General features: G+C 39.1%; 2 protein-coding genes across 8 annotated transcripts in view; one reads left to right on the forward strand and one right to left on the reverse strand.

Annotated features, from left to right (window-relative positions):
• Window positions 1-326: 326 nt before the first annotated feature.
• arfip1 (ADP-ribosylation factor interacting protein 1 (arfaptin 1)) lies at window positions 327-18,049 on the reverse strand. Of its 3 annotated transcripts, XM_084715011.1 has the most exons (10): window positions 17,771-18,049; window positions 15,219-15,607; window positions 9,438-9,539; window positions 8,104-8,212; window positions 7,420-7,521; window positions 5,510-5,622; window positions 4,961-5,182; window positions 2,950-3,107; window positions 1,292-1,466; window positions 327-1,190 (listed from the first exon to the last, which is right to left on the reverse strand). In XM_084715011.1, exons 2-10 carry the CDS (start codon window positions 15,603-15,605, stop codon window positions 1,035-1,037), a joined length of 1,524 nt encoding a protein of 507 aa, XP_084571137.1. In that variant the 5' UTR covers window positions 15,606-15,607; window positions 17,771-18,049; the 3' UTR covers window positions 327-1,034. The 3 variants fall into 3 exon arrangements, with proteins under 3 accessions (XP_084571137.1, XP_084571138.1, XP_084571139.1); XM_084715012.1 differs by lacking the exon at window positions 7,420-7,521 and having other exon boundaries at window positions 17,771-18,048; XM_084715013.1 differs by lacking the exon at window positions 15,219-15,607 and having other exon boundaries at window positions 17,771-18,046.
• A 1,335-nt stretch (window positions 18,050-19,384) lies between these two features.
• Window positions 19,385-20,794, forward strand: part of fam193a (family with sequence similarity 193 member A) — a 29,810-nt gene continuing 28,400 nt past the window's right edge. For all 5 annotated transcript variants that reach the window (XM_084715014.1, XM_084715016.1, XM_084715018.1 and 2 more), the window contains exon 1: window positions 19,385-19,789. In XM_084715014.1, the coding sequence (XP_084571140.1) occupies window positions 19,568-19,789 (222 nt within the window). In that variant the 5' untranslated portion in view covers window positions 19,385-19,567. The remainder of the gene's footprint in view (window positions 19,790-20,794) is intronic.

The following is a 20,794-nucleotide window of genomic DNA, read 5'->3' on the forward strand; positions in this document are numbered from 1 at the left end:
CTTAGCAAAAAGACCGGGATCAGGTGGAAACAGCTGGCCTGGCTCTGCCCTGAGGCAGGGTGGGAAATTATCTTTTTAACTGACAGATAAATGTTCAAATTAACCAGCAACTAAATAGTAAGAAATTTGTGCCTGAAATCTGCCAGGAATTTTCATATTTTACCAGCATTTGGCTGGTGGCTAGTACTAACTTCCCACCCTGTCATGAGGACTATAACGTCCCATAAAACCACTGTTTGATTTTTTTTTACACTTCGATTTTTGTATTAGAGATGTTCATTAGTGCTAATAGCCAGAATGTTTTAACTTTGGAGAGAGCCACAGTCTTTATGCTAAGCTAAGCTTAACTCCTACTGGCTGTAGTTGTATATAGAGCAAACCTGAGAAAGATGTTAAATTTCTCATCTACTTCCTAACAAGAAAACAAATCAGTCTATTTCCCAAAATGTCAAACTGCCACTTAAATCAGAGCTTGCTGGTAAAAATGACCAGTTTGCAGGATCCAGAAATCTGAATGCCGTTTTTTTTCCCCCGTTTATCACAACAGGTGCAAGGTCAAATCATGAGTCTCCCGAAGCTTCCTGATTACACTTTCATAAAGCATTCATCCCAAGAGTAATGAAAATAAAATGAGTAAAATAACAGTTTGTTTTGATCCCATAGTTGCCATCACAGAGCCAAAATGTCCACTGTGCTGAGATACAACATTCATACGCTGGAATACAAAAGGCCATTTACAGTTTCCACATGTTTACTGCAGCAAATCCTGTTTGACAGATTTATCAAACAGTATAAAAGTGCATTTCCTATGATTTGAAATTACTACAAGATGATTTAACATCAGGAGTAAAACGGATTGTGGGATTTTTTTTTTTTTTCATTTTGTGTATCGAGTTAAAAGATTTACAATTCTGAAAGTTTGAAAGGCAGTGACAGTAGAGTTGAAGGGGGGAGGAGAAGGGGGGGTTCCTGTAGTTTCTGTAGAAATTGACATTTTCTGTCAAACGGAGCCACGACGGCTTCAAAAGAAGTGATTAGTGCTCTTCCAGCCAGGATGGACTGTCCCCACCTGGCATTTTCAACTTGATGTGGAACTGCTTGAGTGTCTGTTCCAGCTGCTGTTGGTTTCCAGCGTAGTACGCAGCTATGGCATTGTGGAACAGGATGAGCTGGTTATGCAATACCTTCACCTGTTTGGGAGGAGGAAGAGGAAATAAAGAAATGAGAACAAAGAAAGCCAATATGTTGGCGCAGGTACAGAATATAGAGCAGAACCAGCCTCTCGCCCCACCTTGTTTTCTTCCAGGAATTTCAGCTTGACGGAGACATCGTTTCTCATCCTCTCGTACTTCTCGCGGTGGATCTGGAACTGCTGCTGTGACTGCTCGATCTTGGGCATGGTGGTGGCGTCACGTGGCCCCAGATTCAGCTCCTCCAAATCTGTACGGTACGCGTCATACTCAACCCTAGAGGTGCGGTATCATTTGAACAGCATCACAAAATGTTTCATGTGTGTAAACATTATGACAGGTGCAATATAACACATGACAAAAATAATCTCTGCACACCACGTCCAATCTTTTATGTTTTAATTATTAAAGGTCTGTAGAGTTTTTGACCTGTAATAACGTATGGAGCAGCTTTTTCATTAGCAGGTCTCTCTTTTGATGAAAGCACACCAGGATGCACATGTAAGCCAGTGACATTTTAAGCAGTTCAGCCAGTGGTTTCACACTATTCCACTGATCTACAGGTGGCAGTAATGAGGTCTGCATCAATGCACCAACAAAGGAAGGAAAGAAGAAGAGTGCTTCAGCTTTACAAATGTTTCATGAAGAAGAAAAAACATTCAGCTTTGTTTGTTGGTTTGTTGGACCTCATCCTTTAAAAAAAAAAAATGCTACCAGTACTCTAAAAGTGATACTGATACCAATAGAGCACTTCATTTTGTTTTTAAAAGCTTCATTTGACATCCATTATGTGAATGCATAAAGCATCCCTGAAAAAAATCCTTCTGCACTTTAAGAATTTATTTTACCAGACACCACAGGTGTGTAGTATCGTACATATATACTTTTGAATGTTTAGGCAGCATCTCAGCATGCTGAACTGCAAACTCTGCACCACAGACTGCATGGGTTGCAGTTTTGGCCGTTGCATTAAATTGAACACACAAAACCATACAGCTGTTTTTAGTTTGTGGTACAAAAGATTCAAATACAGGTATTGTTTAATTGGAGACGTTTCAATGCTACTTGGCACAGGGTTATTTTGGTCCAATACCAATACCCAGCCATAATCAAGGTTACATCACTGAATGTAAACATAACTTTTGTTTGTTTACATGAAAACTCAACAGGGAATCTTTAATATGCATTCACATGTACGTTTATGATGTTTATTTGCAGGCTGTATTATTCAAATAACTGCCTGTATGAGAGTGTATATGTTCGCTTGTGTTTGTTGTAAGTGGGCGCTTTTATCGTGAGCAAAGTTCTGTTATTTTTGTTCTTGCATGAGGCATGTAGTTAACATGGTGTTTGCTATCAAAGCAGTTGTCTGGTTACTTCATACGATATATTTTATTTTTGTAGAAAACAACAAAATCCACAAATTTTATTTATCATGAATAAGACTTTAAGACTATCCTCACCAAAACTCGAGAAGTATTTTAGAATGTAAAATGGTACAAATGTTTTATGTCTGTTATGTTTCACCATCCAGATGGTTCAGCTGTGAGGAACACAGAGTCCATGCTCAAATTATTGCAGGTGATCAAAATGTTGAGAAGGTTTTAAATTTCTGATTGACTTTTGTGCATTGAGACATATTTTGAAAGTTTAGATACTTTCCGCACCCCTAACTGAGACAATTCTCAGTGAGATAAACATTTGTGGTATGGAGATGGTGTGCAGACACAATAAACACATTGTGCACGACTGTACCTACCTGGCAAATTCATACTGTTTGATATTGATCATGGTGTCTTCGATTGTTTTGTCCACGAGTGTGTCAACACTGGAGATGAAAAAGTTGATTGCACCCAGCAGTGTCTCTCCATTTTTGGATAAAAGCTTTTGGGTGTCAGCGTTGTAACCAAACTCCTCCTGAAGAGCAGATTTAACAAATTTTAATTATCTTGCGACCAGTACATCTTGAAAGTACATAGGCAGCAGAAACAGTGATTGTTACAACTGTGAGTAAAACAATCTGCATCAATTAAACACAAAAATGTTATTAATGGGGAGACCAAGTCCTTTGAGATATTTTCAAAAATACACAGCAGACATAATTACCCAGCAAAGAAAACTAATCTACTACACAACATTCTCACAAGACCATAAATATACTCTGTGATATAAAATACACGTATGTTTTATGATATACAAATCCCAATTGTAAAAAAGTTGGGATGCTGTGCATAACATGCATAAAAATGATGTGCAAAGATGTTTCAGCCTAAAGTCAATTAAAAACAGTACAGGGACAAGATATTTAATGCTCAAACTGATAAACTTTGTTATTTTTTGTAAACACAAACTGATTCTGAATTTGCTGCCTGCAACACATTCCACAAAAGTTGGGACACGAACAATTACCACTGTGTAACATCACGGTTTTCTTTTAACAACACTCAGTAAGTCTTCAGGAACTGAGGACACTAACTGTTGACCTCGTGAGAACAAAATTCTTTCTCATTCTTGCTTGATATACGAGTACAGTTGCTCAACAGTCCAGTGTCTCTGTCGTCATGTTTTGCCCTTTATAATGCACCTCATATTTTCAATGGGAGACAAGTCTGGACTGCAGGCAGGTCAGTCTAGCGCCTGAACTCTTTTATTACTAACGCACATTGTGGATTATGGGGCATTAATGGGGCCTTCACAGATGTGACAGTTACCATGATGCCATGGACACTAACACACCCCCCATATATCTCTTTGAAGACTCTTAGTCATCCAGGTCAGTTCCATCTGGAACCCCCCCACTCGTCAGTTAGAACTGAAGAAACCTCATGGATGAGAGGCAAAATGTCTTCAAGTACCTCCAGTTGCTCACGATAACCCTTACCGGACCCCCATACTTCACAGATGCTGGCTTTTGAAGTGGGCCCTAGAGAAGTCAACAGCGTTTCTGGATGTTGATGATTTATGGCTTTCTCTTAGCATGGTAGAGTCTTAACAGGCATTTGTAGATGCACTCACAAACTGTATTTCCTGATAACGGTTTTCCTAAGTGTTCCCAAGCACATGTAGTATCCTTATACATTATGTGAGTTTTTAATAAAAATAAATAAATAAATAAATAAATAATAAATTTCTCTATGGTGAAATTCATAAATTTCTTGCAACTGCATGGTTAGAAATGTTGTTAACTGTTGGACTACTGGCCCATGCAGATTTTCACAGTGGTGAACCTCAAACCATCCATGTTTGTGAACGACTGAACCTTTCAAGAATGCCCTTTTAATACCCAATCATTAAACTATTAGCGGTTTTCAATTAACCTGTTTACCTGTGGGATGTTCCTGTGTTTTACACAGCGTCACAACTTTGTTGGAATTGGGGTCTGTACAATAACTGCACTGTACAAAATAGAATGCACTTGGTGTCTGAAACATTGAGCAACATCGATAAATCCTGTAACACAATTAGAGGACTCAGAGGAAGTGGATGAGGACCTAATATTTAATTATGCATGACTCTTAACTGCTTTCTAAGCCATTAACTTCATGGTTTAGCTGGTGTGATGCGTCAATAAAACGAAAATAAACTGTGACAATAAACAGTGACAGTAAACAGTAATCTGAAGGATCAGAGTAGAGTCTCAGAAAACATGTTTGCCCAGAAGATTATTTTATGAGTCTTTGCTAACACACTGAGTAAAAATGATAACAAACTACTTCCCTTTATCCTGCCTGATCTGATTAATTTTAATGTATCTATCTGTGTGGACTCACATGGAGTTCTGGTGATTTGAGGCTGAGGTCAGCGAAGGCGTCGCCCAGCTGTCTCTGCGTCTGCATCATCTGGGACAGCTGACTGGCCAGAGTCTGAGCCAGCTTGATTACGTGCTGGTACTTTTTCTTGTTGTCACGCAGGACTTCGATCTGAGCCTCCAGCTCCATGTCCACAGTCCTGGAGCCCCGGCCCAGCTTCTCAGACAGGATCTGCCTGGTACACTGCAGAGGACAGCAGGCTTAATAACACACACACTGATAAGAGTTCAATAAGTCCATTTTAACATATGACTGCTGGGAGTTTCTAGTCAAGAGAAAAAGAGCAGAGAGACTGTAAAAGAGGCAATCAAAGGGACAAAAATGGAGCCAAAGGCAAAGTAAAGAAAGAGAAGATATTGATCATTTGTGTGGGTCAGTTTGGGGCATAGTTAGTTCACTTTTCTGCCAACATCCTAATAACTGGGAGGAGATAAAGAGTGGGACAAAGGCTGAGAGAAGAAGCAGGGTAGGCGAGGGACATAAAAAGAAATCAAGGACAGAGAGGATTACTTTATATGTGTTGATGCTCCACTTTCTCACAAGGTCCAGTTTTTCCATGGCTGGGTTCTTTAAATCGTCTGAAAGGACCACCGCTCCACTCTTTGGCTGTGCTTTCATTGCCCCTGGACAATTAGAAGTCATTCACTTAGTGAGTGATTAAGTTATTGGGTTTGTAGGATAGAGGGCTGTGGTGAAAATTAGGGAGGTACAATTCACGTATCATAATTATCAAACAGTGAAATGAGATTGTCATGTTATCAGTGAAACTTAACACAGACCACATACTAAATTTAAGGCATTAGAGGACGGCGATGACATATATGATTCTTCAAATCACAATGAACATTTAAATACAATTAGTCATGACTTACCACTTTTAAAATGCTAACAGTCACAGTAAAAGAGATGACAAGTGCTTTATTGTGTGGTTTGGGCAAAGAAGGGAAATGCTGAAAGATATGGAGCCCCAAAACTGATAAACTGTAGTTAAAGATAATCAGACAAGTCAAAACTATAGCTAATTACACAAATATATAATATTGTTGTTAATATTGTTATAATAATCCAAACTGAGCATTGTACTTTCAGTACACAAGTTAATGCTAACAAAGCTAGCCAACAAATGCTTCATCTTCAAGTGCATGTCTCTTCTTTTTCCTCCACCAACTTTTTACATTACATTTTAATTATTTCGAGGTATAGTTGGGCACACTGCAGAAGTAGAGAGGAGCACAGCACTGAAGCTTAGCAATGTACTGCTGTAGACAGGGTCAGCAGCAAAATATATTTTATTAATTTAATTATACTCTGTATTTAAAGTATGTTGACTGCTTTGCCATCAGACAGACTGTTCCAGCGAGAAGCCACTGTCAGATAGTCAAATATGATTCCCTCTTGCTCAACCAGACTCCTTTGGCAAAGTCTGAAATTTTACACTGCAAAAGAAGGGAGTTGCTGGACAACCACTGCCTCAATCTGTTAGTTAGTTTGTGTTATTGTGTGACTTTGGTGTTTTATGGGGTAAGTTCAGATTCACACAACAACAGAAACTAACTAACCAATCTAGCGCTCGTCGACCAGAAACTCTTGTGTTCTGCAAGTAAAATCACTGATTTTGTCCACGGAGTCTGGTTGGTTTGGAAAGGGCAGTATCTTGCTTTTATCACAGTGGTTTCCTGTCAAAAAAGGCTGTCTGATTGAAAGATAAAGCAGTGAAAATATTTTAAATCTAGTTGGCTAAAATATTTTTGGTGCTGACCCTGTCTACAGCAGTACATTGCTTAGCGTCCATACTGGTACTCCCGCTGCTTCCCCAAACTAGTGTTGTGCCGACTCCCATCTACTATAGGTAATGCACTGATAAGCACCTCGTACAACCCCACTTCAAATAATCAATCACTGAAAAATATCAATTGATATGTTCAGTTGTATTTTTGACTTGACTGACAGCCTTTTACTGCATTTTGTCAGTTTTGGGGGCCCACAGAAAGAGACTATGGGTGCCAACTTTTGCAAGGACAAAGGTTGCAAGCAGGAAAACCCGCTGAGATTGAATGTGAAAGCAGTTTTCTTTCCAAGCTGAGCAAATGCTTTAGACATCGAGAGGTTGCATCAGATCTAGCAATCTTGAGATCTAGATCTTAGGAAAATGACTCTAAGGAGTATGTAAACACTTATCATTAGCCTCTGCAAAGCAGGAAACTACTTTAATTAGCCCAGACTCATTGAAAGGTTAAGTTTGGAGAGCCGATAAACAAGAGAGGAGAAGAAGAAAGGTTTGATTCTGAATGGAGCACAGCCTGTGGGAACAAGGAGCAGGTAAGAAACTGATGAAAACCAAGAAGGGAACTGTGGTTAATTTAGTGTGCAAATGGTGACGATTCAGGATCATCTGATTCATACTCCATCGCTGCGGGTACCTTTCTCAGCCTGACTATCGCTGGAAGAGCGTGCCAGGCGGCTAGCAACAGCCGAGCTGGGAGCTACAGGTGCCACGGGAGACATGGGCAGGCTTGCTGACCCTGGGAGATATTCAGAGTTATCATTCATTAGTATGTCACCATCCCGTCACCACAAGTGTAAGGGGGAATTTCTCATTGATGCTGATTTCCTGTGCGTTTGTTTAAATTATGTCGGCTTTCTCCACGTTGCGGGATCAATGTGTTTCTGAACAAAAGCCTACCTCAACCAGTGTCAATAACACGGAAAATAACCATGGCAACATTGTGGTAAATGGGCTACAACAGCTCACTCTTCTACAGGGAGATCTTTTATTTGCATTTGTAACAAGGGCATGATGATGAAAAGGAAAAGAGGGTCACAACCTGGAGATCAGAGGAAACTCATTAAATTCAATTGGATGTGCACCTTTACAAATTCAAATGTCTGCCTCTCAGTTTTCAGAGATTATAAACCAAACGTAAAGGACTGAGAACAAATGGAGAGAAAGACTTTCTGTAAATACTGAACGCTGCAAAGCAAAACAAATAATGTAAAAAGCTGACAAAGTCTGATGAGTTTCTGATATGCTGCTCCGTCGCAAAACTCTAATGTGTGAGGAAACAGTACAAATACACAGCAAGTGTGAGAGTGAAATGTTTTACCTTTGTATGGTCCTGACTCAATGATGCCCTCTGTTGTTGAAGCAAAGTTGCTGGAGGGGACACAGGACTCTGAGAGGTTTAGGGCCCCTGGTCCACTGGGGTAAGAGTCCTATTAAAAAATCAAACAGAGATTATATGAACAGGTTTAATAGTTTGCAGGATACAGGCAGCAATGGCAGGGAACTCGAGCCAGACAGATATGTCAGTGGGCCGATATTAGTGTAGCACAGCTCTCGGTCTCGATCCATATCAGCAGCCTGGGTAAGGATCAAATGCAGGTATTGTTTAGAGAAGTTACAATACTACTTGGTAGTGGGTTATTACGGTCAAAAAGTAGCAAGACCCATAACGTGCCCCAGTGCAACTGTATTATTATGAATGGTTTTTTATGAATGTTTGATTGATTGATTTGATTGTACAGAAGCAAACATTTCACGTCATTTATGTCACTCTAATGATTGAAGTTAGCTCATCACCAATGTAAAGTAGTACACTGCAGCAGAGTGGTACACTGCTGATAGGCCTGTGAATGCATTATTATTCAAGTCTGACACAAATGATCACTGTACAGACACAAGACAAGACAATAAAGAGGGAGCTCCCTGGGCTACATATCAATCCTCATCCTGACTAATTTCTGATGACTGAACATTTATAAGCTGTATACAAGCTTGTGGCTGTGCTGTCATCCCCACCACAGACCGTCAATGTGACTCTGAGCTATTAGGGGTAAACAGTAGCAGCCCATCTGGATGGGGTTAGGGTTAGGGTTTGCCTCGACTGTCTGAGGATTTCACTGCAACACAGAGTGAAACCTATTCTGTAGAGCTGCAACGATTTACTAAATTGTGCTTTTATTGGTTGACTAAAAATCACCTGCAACTTTTGATTAATTGTTGACATTAATTTTCAAGCAAAAACACCAATAAATTGTTGGTTCAAGCTTCTCAGATGTGATGAGATTGTGAGAGGATTGTTTTGTAATCTTTATGACAGTAAACTTAATATCTCTTGAGTTAATAATGGTTAATCGACAATTAAAATAATTGTTAGCTGCATCCCTATTTGGCATACATTGCCAAAGACATCAATTTTACAGAGCCTACTCGTTTGCAATATTTATTTACATCCATGAGTTGAAATTTCACTGTTTTATGTTGAGCCAATTTAATGAATGATGTCACGCTTGATATCATAACATGGGGTAGTTTTGTTGTTGTTAATACCATCTGTCAACCTAAGGCCTTTAAAGACCTATTCAAGGTTTTGTTGGGGAAGCCAGTAGAGTCACACTGTCTGAGACAATTATATAAAGTCTGTGAACAAGGCCTTACCCTCTGAAATACTGTCTCAGGGCTCTGATCCAGGTCTCCGTTGCTGGTCACTGAGATCTCAGCGGCTGAGCTTCTAAGGGACTCCTCCGCCATTGTGCTTTCCTGTAATGAGGAGGGTGAAATGAAGCAGGTTATTCTTTAAAGCTTTCCCAAACAACTTCAAAGACAGGGAAATCCATAAAGAAAACCGGACTCAGGATCGACCACTGGGGCATAAATTAGTTGCTGCCATCTTGTGGACACAGTCACAGTGGAAATCAGTGGCCTGGGCCAGAATTCAATACTGATAGTGATACTAGTCCTGTGGAATCATCAAGGTGAACAACACTGACGTATGCACTGATGTCACAAATAATTTGAAGGTTTAACAAGAACCAAACAAATTTAATTTCAGTAGTTTAAAATTCTAATTCATCCCAGGAAACCTTTTCAATAAATTGACCTATATATTGGTGAATCCACCCGCTTTCAATTTTTTTTTTTTAAATTCAGTTTAAGTCATTTACGCTGCAGCATTACAGCGTTTACCAGGATACCAGGAAGTTCTTGTGCAACAACTGACATCAATTTTCAACACAACAGGATGGAATATGTAACCAAGAGCATTACATCATCTTCACTCTGTACATACATAAATTCTATGTTTGGTGGATTATTGTAAACACAGTACCTTTTATAATGTGTATATCTGCTGTACTCCATGGCAGTGCTTCAGATAGACACTGGGTCTCATGCCTGAACATTTTCTTACCTTTCTCTTACTTTTACAGTACGGTGGGCTTGTATGAGTGCACCTTGTCTGATTCAGCAAGTGTTCTTAATTTCTGATAAATGTGTAAATGTGAGTGAACATGATAATGGCCAATTTAAATTAATAATTATATCCTCAGGCTACATTAATAATTTTAGAATTACATTATCATTTTAATTGCAGAGTCAAAGAAGATAAGGTCAACATAATTATGATGGGTAGTTTATTTTGCATTTTCAAACTCAAAATTGCTTCAAAGTAATGAAATATACAACTCATTAGTGAAAAGAATTTTTTGGACGAGTCCTATGATGGATCTGGAACACTTGCAAATTGTGTGCGTACTCAAGAGAAAATATGAGAAAACTGGTCAATGCGGCAAGTTCTCCTAAATCACTTGAACAAACCACTTAATCACTCATACAAACCACTTAAAAACAAATCTGTTCATATGAGTGGTTCTTGCATGAAAATCTGTTTATTCATTGCTGTGTTCATGTTAGTGCTTCCAAGCAAATACATGTTTTTATGTTTTACAGTGAGTGACATCAATTATTTCAGACCACATTAAACCTTGTGTGTCACGGTTTCTAACTGGTGATTTTGTGGTCTAATTCAGAAAATCTTGTAATGCAGGAATGCACATGAAACAAAATTCTCCAGCCACGTGGACGGACCTGATCTAATCTTTATGACAACATATAAATCATGATCTCTCTTCATCATGCCGCTGGATTACAATGACACAGTGACACAAGGCTTGGCTGCATATTTACATGTTGGCTCACAGCAAACCACTGAGTAGAGACAACAGTTTATGGTAACATCCATTCTGTTTAGGCCGCAATAAACCAGCTGCCCTCAGTTGCAGGCTGAAGACACAGCTGTACTATTCTTAGTACAGTTTTTGTGGCCTAACCACAGTGGACTTGGGGAACTAGGACACTAACCTAACTGCTTTAAAGCTTTGCAAGTTCTAACAGTGTTAAGCTGGTTAATATGGATCAATGGCACGCCTGGAAGAAGGGGCAGGTACTATTGAAAAAAATATTATGATCAATAAATTTGAATCTGCATCTTTGAACAACAACCTGCGACTATAGGTGGACTTTGATCAGGCTCTAAATAATGCAAATAGCTACCAGATCACCAGGTAACAAGATCTGGGTCTAGTCTAAAAAGACTGACTGCTTTCACTGTGTGAGCCAAAACAGTGAGTTTAAATCATGGGCTTATATCAACAACACATCTAATATTAAAGCTAGTATGTCTAGTTCAAATTTATTGAGTAAATTATGACTTAACTGACCAACAGGTACTATTTCCCCACAGTACTGGGTAAGTATATTTGATTGTTGTTTACACTATGAAGGAACGCTAGTTCACTGAAGCTGCACACACAGAGGGAGACACACACAAAAAACAAGTTTTAAATGTGAGGTTTGCTCCTTCTAAAATAAAGCAGTATGTGACCACAAAATGACAGTAGTGCCAAGCCCGTCAGGGGATTTAGTGGCTTTAGAGACTCATTGATAGAAAAGTAAAAGAAAAGGAGAAAAATCACTTCTTCAAAACTAAAACTTAAGTCTTAATTAAGATACTAAAAAAGGGTTTTGCTTTGATCACAGGGTGTCATCTGACACTGTATGTGTGTTTATAAGGACTTAACCCTGAGGAATTTTTTTTTTCAGAGGGACAGCTCACCCCAAAATCAAACATACCCATTCTTCCTCTGGTCTGTCATGTTATTTATCCATCTAGACTGTTTTGATGCGTGTGGCAGAATACAGGAACTTCATATAAGATGCTACTTTCTTTCTGCTATGGAAAGAAAGTCTCCCCAAGAAACTGCTCACAGAAAGGTCTCTGATGTCCTGCAAAACTGGGTCACGATTTCTGGAAAGAGACATTGCTTTTTACTTTTTCATAGATAGTCTCACATAGGAACTACTTTCTTTATACAACAGTTTTTCAAATATATATTTTGGGGGTTTTGAGTACCACAAGCAAAGTGCCATCTAGTTCCATTATATTGGAGAAAAGGCAGAACACTGCTGATATTGCCAAAATTCAGCAGCTCACACCAAAACAGTCTAGATGGATAAACAGCACTACAGGCCAGAGTAAAAATAAGTATTTTTGATTTTGATGTAAATTGACCCTTTAAAGATATAATCCGTAACTAAATACTTCTGATACGCTTAACCATAACACCATATTATTAAACAGACCAAAGTGCAGCTCAATAAAATGTTTTGATGATGGTATGTGTGACAAAGACTTTACTGAGTGTTGTGTCATGTGACAGACACATAAATACTTAAAGGCCATATGACGCCCGCATGCAGGCAGGCAGCACAGACATGCACTACTAGGCTTGTCTAACCACCTACTACAGATAAGACAGACTCCTGTCTGATGCTCCTCTCTGACATCAAGTGCAAACACGCTGTCTGATAGAGACGTGTCTCAGATTACACACATTTTAAAAAAGGGTGAAAATAAAGGCTGACTGTAACATTTTTTGCTGACAGCACTGTTTGTGTGTGTGTTTTTTTTTTTTTTAAATTTAGCTACAGTTGAAGCAGAACTAGTGACAGGTTGATTAATTATCTGCCTGCACTCACGAGGTCGACAAACAAGAAATGTCTGCTAACACATCTACAGGCAGTCTTGTCAGTATGTGTCAGTTGAATATGTTATAATGTAAATTCAGCTAAAATGCAAATGAAACACTTTTGTTGATGCTCCTGATTTTCATCAGATTAAATTAAAAATCATCAAAGACTTCTTCTATGTACACAAAACATTTATTTCTCTCAACTGTTGTTGATAAATTTGTTAAAATCCATCTTAGTGAGCACCTCTTCTTTGCCGAGATAATCCATCCACCTGACACATGTGGCATATAATGATGCTGATTAAACAGCACTCTGAAATGTGCAGTTTTATGTTGAAAAAAAGACATTGATTAGCCACTGGACTGTGGCTAATTCTACAGGGTTTCAGTTATCAATTTTTTTTCCCCAAAAGGGCAAAGTCATGACCCACGATTGACTTGTTCTTACCCTAACCCTAACCAATCACTCCTCATGCCTAAATCTAACCAACCCAACCAATAAAAATGAGTACTAGACAATCAGGAGCAGAGTAGGGCAGGGAAAAATGGTATCTGGTAGCTCCATGTGAAATAGCCATAGTTCAGTGCAGGATAAATATCCTTTTTAGAGTGGCCTTTTATTGTGACCAGTCCAAGGCACACTTATGCAATACCGTTAATGATCATGCTCTTTAATTAGCATCTCTATATGATTATCTTGGCAAAGGAGAAGTGCTCACTAACACGGATTTTAACAAATTTGTGGACATCATTTGTGCAGAGGTGTGCATGAAAGAAGTTTTAGATCTTTTACTTCAAGTAATGAAAAATGGGAGCAACAACAAAAGTGTTGAGTTTGTATTTTTGTTGAGTATTCAGGAATAAATTAAACACCACATCTGATATAACAGCTATGTAAAACAACTTGTTACTGGCTAAGATAACCATGTCGATTTAAGTGTAATGTGCATCCAAAAATGTAATTACACATGACTTTTCTTTATTTTGATATATCGGCCATTGGCGGCTCTGCTCTTTAAATATTGGCATTGGCAATTGAAAACCCATATCAGTCAACTACTAAGCAGAACCATCCATGCATGTTGATTTAAGAGTTTTCTTATATTGCAAAACCTAATGGCGCTGATTCAGCCATGTATCCAGGGATGATCAGGGCTCTCAGAGCCAAAATGATCCAACCCAGCATCTGCAAACACTCATCAAGGAAGCTTAGTGACAGCCTTTTGGAGCACTGAGAGTAGTAAAGTGTCTGTAAATTAATCAGGCATATGAAGGGGCAAGGTGTGGCATGTCATCCAGTGCTGTTCCCTACAGTTCAGTATCCTGGATACGAGCTAACATGGTGTGGGAGGGAGGAAGGGATAACAACAATGAGCTAATTGTCCAATTAGCTGCGTCAGCTGAAGAGGAAAGAGTCAGGTCTTGCCTCTCAAACTATGATAGAACGTGACACAACCATGTTGCACAATGTCGGGTTTAAGCTGTGAAAAGAATGGATAATTTGCCTTAAAACAAGACTGGAAAATTCTGGATTACAACTGTGTTGTAATATGGGTTACTAAATGAAGAGGGTTTCCAAACAAAAAAAAGAAGAAGAAGAGTGATCTGACGTGCAGCACTGGCACTGATCCCTGAAACAGAACGTGAATCAACAGCCTGAGGAGTCACACATTCCAGCAGCACAAGAAATGTGCTGGACTGCCTGAGAATGTGCAGTCAGGAGTCCAAATCCGTTTCACTTACCCAGCCATGTGACTGACAGCATGGAGAGCTCTGTGTACACCCAACTTACAAACAGGGAAACATTGTGGTATCATTTAAATACAGATTCACTTACACACAGAGAGTCAGCGTCCAACAAAAGGAGGAAGAAACACAGAGAAATGTATACTTACTGTCATACACTTAATAATAATATGCATGTACATTGGATAGTGACAAACAGAAAAGACAAATCCTTCTCAGCAATCACTCTGAGATAAGCCAGCATTAATTCAAAGCAGAGAAAATGTATGAAGCCTTGATCATCCCCAAAGACATACAGCAACTCACAGAGTCACACACAAGGAAAAGAAAGAAAGCCACTAACTGCACCACCATCACAGAGCAATTGCTACACCAACTATATAATTTTCTAAAACCTCCAGCAAAGCAGAATGAAATCTGAAACACAGCTACCATCTACCGACATAAAATGGAGAAACAAACACAATAACTTTAAAGCTATAACTCGGGTTCATGTTGTTGATTTTATCAGCTTCACAGCAAATTCAATCGAATAATAAATTGATAATACAGGAAAGAGGCCACCACCATCACAGCAAATAAAGACTGAAACAGCAACATGAACAAGAGCACAGTGAGGAAGTGCTAGAAGAGGTTGATTGGCCAAAGTGAAGGTAAATATCACCTTTGTTTCAGTGTGCCCATCTCCACTTTCCTCTGGCGTTTCAGCTGCCTCAACATGATGATTTGTCTCGTGTCCACCATTGTCTACACTGTCAGACACGTGTGCAGCATCACTGTCACTGCGTGTCACCACACTCTCACTCTGAAGGCCCTCATCCTCCTTCTCAACATCCTTGTCACTGTTTTCTGCATTTTCTTCAGCACTGTCAATATCAACGTCGTACAGCTCCTCATCTCTGTCATCTCCTGCTCTGCTGTTGTCTACACTCTCCTGTTTGACATCCTCACTCAAACTCTCCTCTGCTTTGTCAGCCTCCTCCTCACAATCCACCTGAGGCTCCTCGGCTGAGGTCTTCCCCGATTCAGTCTCAAGCCTAACTTCAGACATACCTGAAAACAGACAGACAGGAGGGTATGAATGGGTTCTACCAAGTTAGCTGACTGTTAGTAGTGCACTAATATGGTACAAAGAAGGGGTGCACTACTAACCTATCCCCAAGTTTGTGCCTTAATGTGAATGTATCTATTAGGGATGTTGATGATTAATCATTAATTAATCAATTGCTGTTAAGAATTTAATGAACTAAAAATTCATTAAGCTATAATGTATGTTTTGTGTATCATTTCTCCAGAGCTCAGGTCTTCTCACAATTTGATTTGGTCAGTCTTGTTAAACTAGAAATTCAAGTAAGTGCACCGCATTTGACACCGTTTTGAGTATTTGTTGAATAAGAACAGGTGGATAAGAGCAGCTGTTTTGAGCCTGAGCCTTATTGTTTTATTATTCTGTTTGCCGAAATTTTTTGTGCTTCATTAATAAATGTTTCACATGACTAATGTGCTGATAGACTGTTTAAATAAAACCTATAATGAGAAAAAGTTGTGTCATTGTATCTTATTAATTATTGATGATTAATAGATTGTTAATGATTTCAAATACTGGTTAAGGAAAATGCACAAAATTTGCAACCCTAGTATCGATTACAGAAGTAACAAAGACTGACACATTTTTTTTTTGTAAGAGTATGAAAAACCCTAACGGTTGCTTAATGTATCCTAATATAAATAAATTTTCATTAGGGATATACGACAGATATCAGCCAATAATAGGAAATTTCTATTGTCACGATTTATTATAGCTGATAAATATGTCCTATAACAATATGTAATTTGGCAGATTATGTCAAAGCATTAAGATTTCATTAGAATTCTTACTCAAAATGCTCTTTGAAAGTCAAAGTATGTTTGTTAAGTTTTTTGATGAACTTACTTTGTTTGTGCCAGTGATGTCAGAATTGGTTTGGTCAAAACTACTGACTATTAAATCATTCAACTTCACTCATTACATCTTATCCTTTCTTTTCCTCACTTATGCATGTACTACAGGTTATATGAACTACTTTTTAAACATAAAAAAATGTCAAATTATCAGTTATCTTGAGTGTATTGACAATGAGAAGCAGGTAATAATTGGTTATCACTGGCTTTTTACAAAAATCAATATCATGCATTCCTAATTATTGAGAATTAAAGTCTAAATAAATGAAAATAACATTGATTTGGGCAATAACCTAGTTTTTGTAGGAAAGATTTTGTTCCCAAGTTGGACATTTGTTTGGATTATCCATGCGTTATCCATCCCTGCTTATGTGTATCATCCATGTCTATGAAACATGAATGGCGTGCACACACCCAGACACACCCAGACTAATCATCCATACACATATCCAGCAAGCAATTATAGACAGGAAAATTTAATTTTGATTTCATTTTAGCTCATGTCCTACAAATAAACCAAACAGATATTTCTTTGAAAACCTATTTGACCTGCTTTTGTATGAGTTTGTGCTTCACAAATAGACTTCAGCTGCATAAGATTTTGTTAGTCACATCCAATGATCTCAACCTTTTACCACTGAGATAAAAATCAAAATATCAGCAGACACCTTAAATACTAGTTAGCTAAAATAATCCTAGAATATGATACAGCTGAACATAAAGCTAAGCTAACAGCTGGTGAGGCAATGTTAAGGTGTGCCTTTCCAGGTTCTCAGTTAAATGCAATAAATTATGTTGACCCATTTTCTCATTTTAACATCACATACAGGAAGTGGCTCAGCAAGGTTAGGTAAATTAGCCTACCTGTTGCAGCACAGTCACGTGACTAGCGAGGGTGCCCAAAAGTCATACAACACTTTTATAAGCTAGTAACGACACATAATGTAAAATAACGTTAATGTAATTGTTATATTGCATGATTAAAACTAAGCAGGCATAATGCATTTGTAAAACAGCCATTAAACAAACATTTCTGCAGTTTTACCTTCCGGCCGGTCAGTTAGCTTAATGCTGTCCACTAATTTGAGTTGAATGTAACGTTAACAGAGCCGTTGACGTGTTGTTAGCTAACGTCAACGTAGCTAAACAGCACATAGATGACGAACTTGTGAAAAACTTAAACAAAAAGACGCCACGTCAATAACCTTATCTTACCACATAAGGAACTCAACGCCAAAAGAGAATGGCGGTAATCAAAACTTTAGTTTACATTACCTGTCTGCGGCCGTGGCTAACTATTTAGCCGTGAACTGTTAGCCGTTGGAGCAGTGACTGAAATCCTTGGTGCGGTGAAGTACTGGACGTTTCTGTGACAGGCGGTGCGTCTGCTGTTAATGCAAACGTTGCATATAAGTGTTACCAAGTGATCATCGGTGGTACTTGACTGTCTTCAAGAACACTGGACTTGCTTGTTTGAACCCCGGAAAGACAGACGCACAGTGCGGGCCCTCGGCTGTCATCAGAAACACACCGCATCATCTGCTGCATGCGCTCTCCCCCTGCTGTTAAAACGTGCTGCATGCAGTTTGTGTCCGAGGTCTGCTGGGCTCCCTGAACAGAACTGGAATTACATGCATTGGGGAATGACTGGAAATATGAGACTGATGTGAATCCAGTGAGCCCCATTGTATTCACGAGTTGTGATGTTATTGCCCATAGTAGCCATTTCTTTGCTCTGAAACTTGACCTCACTGCATAAAAAGATCTGTTGTGATAATCGCAGCCTCCTGAAACTTCACGACCACAAACTAGAAACTTTCCATTCAGGATGAATACATGATTCTTCTAGGTATGCTGACAACAAGGTCTCCGAGCAATTTCCACAACAGAAGTGCCTGGTGAAAAATTTCCAAAATGTCAAAGGTTTTTGATACCAAATAGCAGCATTATTTTTTATGGTGTTCCTTGACAACTTAATAAATGGCAAGAACCCACAAATTTGCTGCAACAACTTATGGGAGCATGGTAATGACCGTCATATACTTCCAGTGAAAATTTCCAAGCCCTCATACATTCAAAGTCAAGTCAGCTTTTCAAATTTTGAATAGCCACCCATTCAAAACACAATTTCACAGATTACCATGATTAGGGGCACCAAAAAGATGAAGATAAGACTATACAATTATTTTTGCTGACCACTTAAGTATATTTAGACATTTTTTTAGGTATGAACACAACAATATTAGACTAATGTACTAGTTCGTCTCAGCTACAACATTCTCACTGTAGCTTGCAGTGGTGGGATGCAATGAAGTACATTTACTCAAGTACTGTACTTAAGTACAATTTCAAGGCATTTGTACTTTACTTTAGTTTTTATATTTTATGCAACTTTATACATTTACTCTACATTAGCTTTAGATACCAGTTACTTCCCAAATTACATTTTGCACCATTCCTGTCCAGCAAGAACCCTTTCCTTTATGGGCTCAGAAAATAATTCTACAACTTAAGCTAAATACACTCATTAAAAACCTTCTTGGTTTAGCTCGAAAATGCATTGTCACAAAGATGAAAACAGGGCTGTTTTGCTGTAACAATATCCAAAGTCTACGACAATATCTCTCCTCATATTGTGATATCAATGTAATATCGATATTATAGCGATATATTGCCCAGCCCTAGTTATTACGATATCTTTTTACAAGCGGACAAATTTTACGTGTTGATCTAGCCTTCGTTGTTATGTTTATTTCAACTACAACAACTTTATTTCCCTGCGTCTTGCTACAATGGGATTTTACAGAACAAACTCAATTTCCCATAATCCCCAGGAGGGGCGACGCACAGTTGCGTTGCAACGCAAGCTGAATCTTGGCTGAGGCAGTCCAGCTAGAGGCCATATTGGAATCTATGAAGTCGGCTTGCACTTTGATGGAACTGAGTGTCTGTCGTTTTGGGAGTCTCTAAATCGCTATCCCGGATTTATACCTGAGTGATTGCGCCCGGCATTCCACTTGAGACCCTGCCAAGTCTGGACGGCAAGTTGTCTCGCTTCTTTCGTGGAAAATAATGAGTCCAACCGATGCTAAACGAGGGGCTAAACGCAGGAAGAACAAGCGGGGCGGTGGCAGTAGCTGCAGTGCTGTCTGCAATACCAGCGGTGGCAAGGCCGGGGTTGCCTCGGCCCTGGGCTGTGCGGGAACAGCAACACCTGCCTCTGTCGTCAGCTTTTTAACACCTGGCAGCACAGGCAACGGGAATATGGGGTCCATCACGGGCATAAACGGAGAGGTAAGAGTGTCACACAGCGTGAACCGGTGGATGTCAAAACGGGGGCGACTAGCTAGCAGCGTTATCAACGACACAAATCTGATTTGGGCCCGACACTGATGCGAGGAAAGCAGCTAGCTAACTAACCCATGCAACGTAGCTAGAAATTAACTGGCTTAATAACTGCCACTGCTTGTTGTTGTGCTTTGTGAAACACTGTGCCAGCTAGCATATCATATAGTCGTGTGGTTAAACTGGCCTTGCTGTGTTATGTTGTATCAAACTGCCGTAAACATTAGGCTACTTATGCCCTGTTACCATCGTTAGCTTAAGTTAAGAGATCGCAGCTGAATCCACAACAACTTAGACACCACGAAGCAGTATTTTGTGCCAATACATCCCAGGTAGCTGGAGATTACATTGGTCAAGCCAAGATTATTCAGGAGTAGTGTTAGGTTAAACACTGTTGGCTACAGAGTGCTATTACACAGATAAACATAAATGCTAGCTAATGCTAACAGTGAAGAGTACCAACAACTTCAGCTCGTCGGGCCTTGATGTGTTTTTACAAGCTGACCTTCCACTTTTCTTGTTTATTAAATGTTTGTCGGAGTTTACTTTGGTTGTATTTGCCAGAAAATTGACTAAGCTACCCAACTAACTCATGTTATCCAAGGCTGATTAGTTATACGCCTCTGTGTATTAAACTAATAACTTACACTGACATCATATGATGCTAGCAAGTTTCTTTCTTACTGACTTACGTTTAACAGTTCAACTCACAGATAGTTAGTTAGCTTCTGGGTCACAAAATCTCAAATATATGTTTTCCTATGATTGTATAATAGTCCTGCATAACAGTGAAATTTGTCTCCTCTGTTTTTCCGTGTATATTTAATGTGTTGAAACTGTAGAGTAGGAAATTACCACCAGCCAAATTCTGGTAAAATATGAAAGTGTTTGGTAGATTGCAGACTCAGAATTTACTATTGAGTGGCTGATGAATTTGAACATATATCTGTCAGT

The sequence above is a fragment of the Lutjanus erythropterus genome, chromosome 3, assembly GCF_056507025.1.
Source record: "Lutjanus erythropterus isolate fLutEry1 chromosome 3, fLutEry1.hap2, whole genome shotgun sequence".
NCBI lineage: Eukaryota > Metazoa > Chordata > Actinopteri > Lutjaniformes > Lutjanidae > Lutjanus > Lutjanus erythropterus.

What these genes read in the sequence shown, in the direction of transcription:
- arfip1 (XM_084715011.1), bottom strand. Translation starts at nt 15,605, where the DNA reads ATGTCTGAAGTTAGGCTTGAGACTGAATCGGGGAAGACCTCAGCCGAG. An exon ending in GGAGCATCAACACATATAAA is followed by an intron (nt 5,183 to 5,509) that starts GTAATCCTCTCT and finishes TGTCCTCTGCAG; the next exon opens with TGTACCAGGCAGATCCTGTC. An exon ending in AATTCCTGGAAGAAAACAAG is followed by an intron (nt 1,191 to 1,291) that starts GTGGGGCGAGAG and finishes CCTCCCAAACAG; the next exon opens with GTGAAGGTATTGCATAACCA.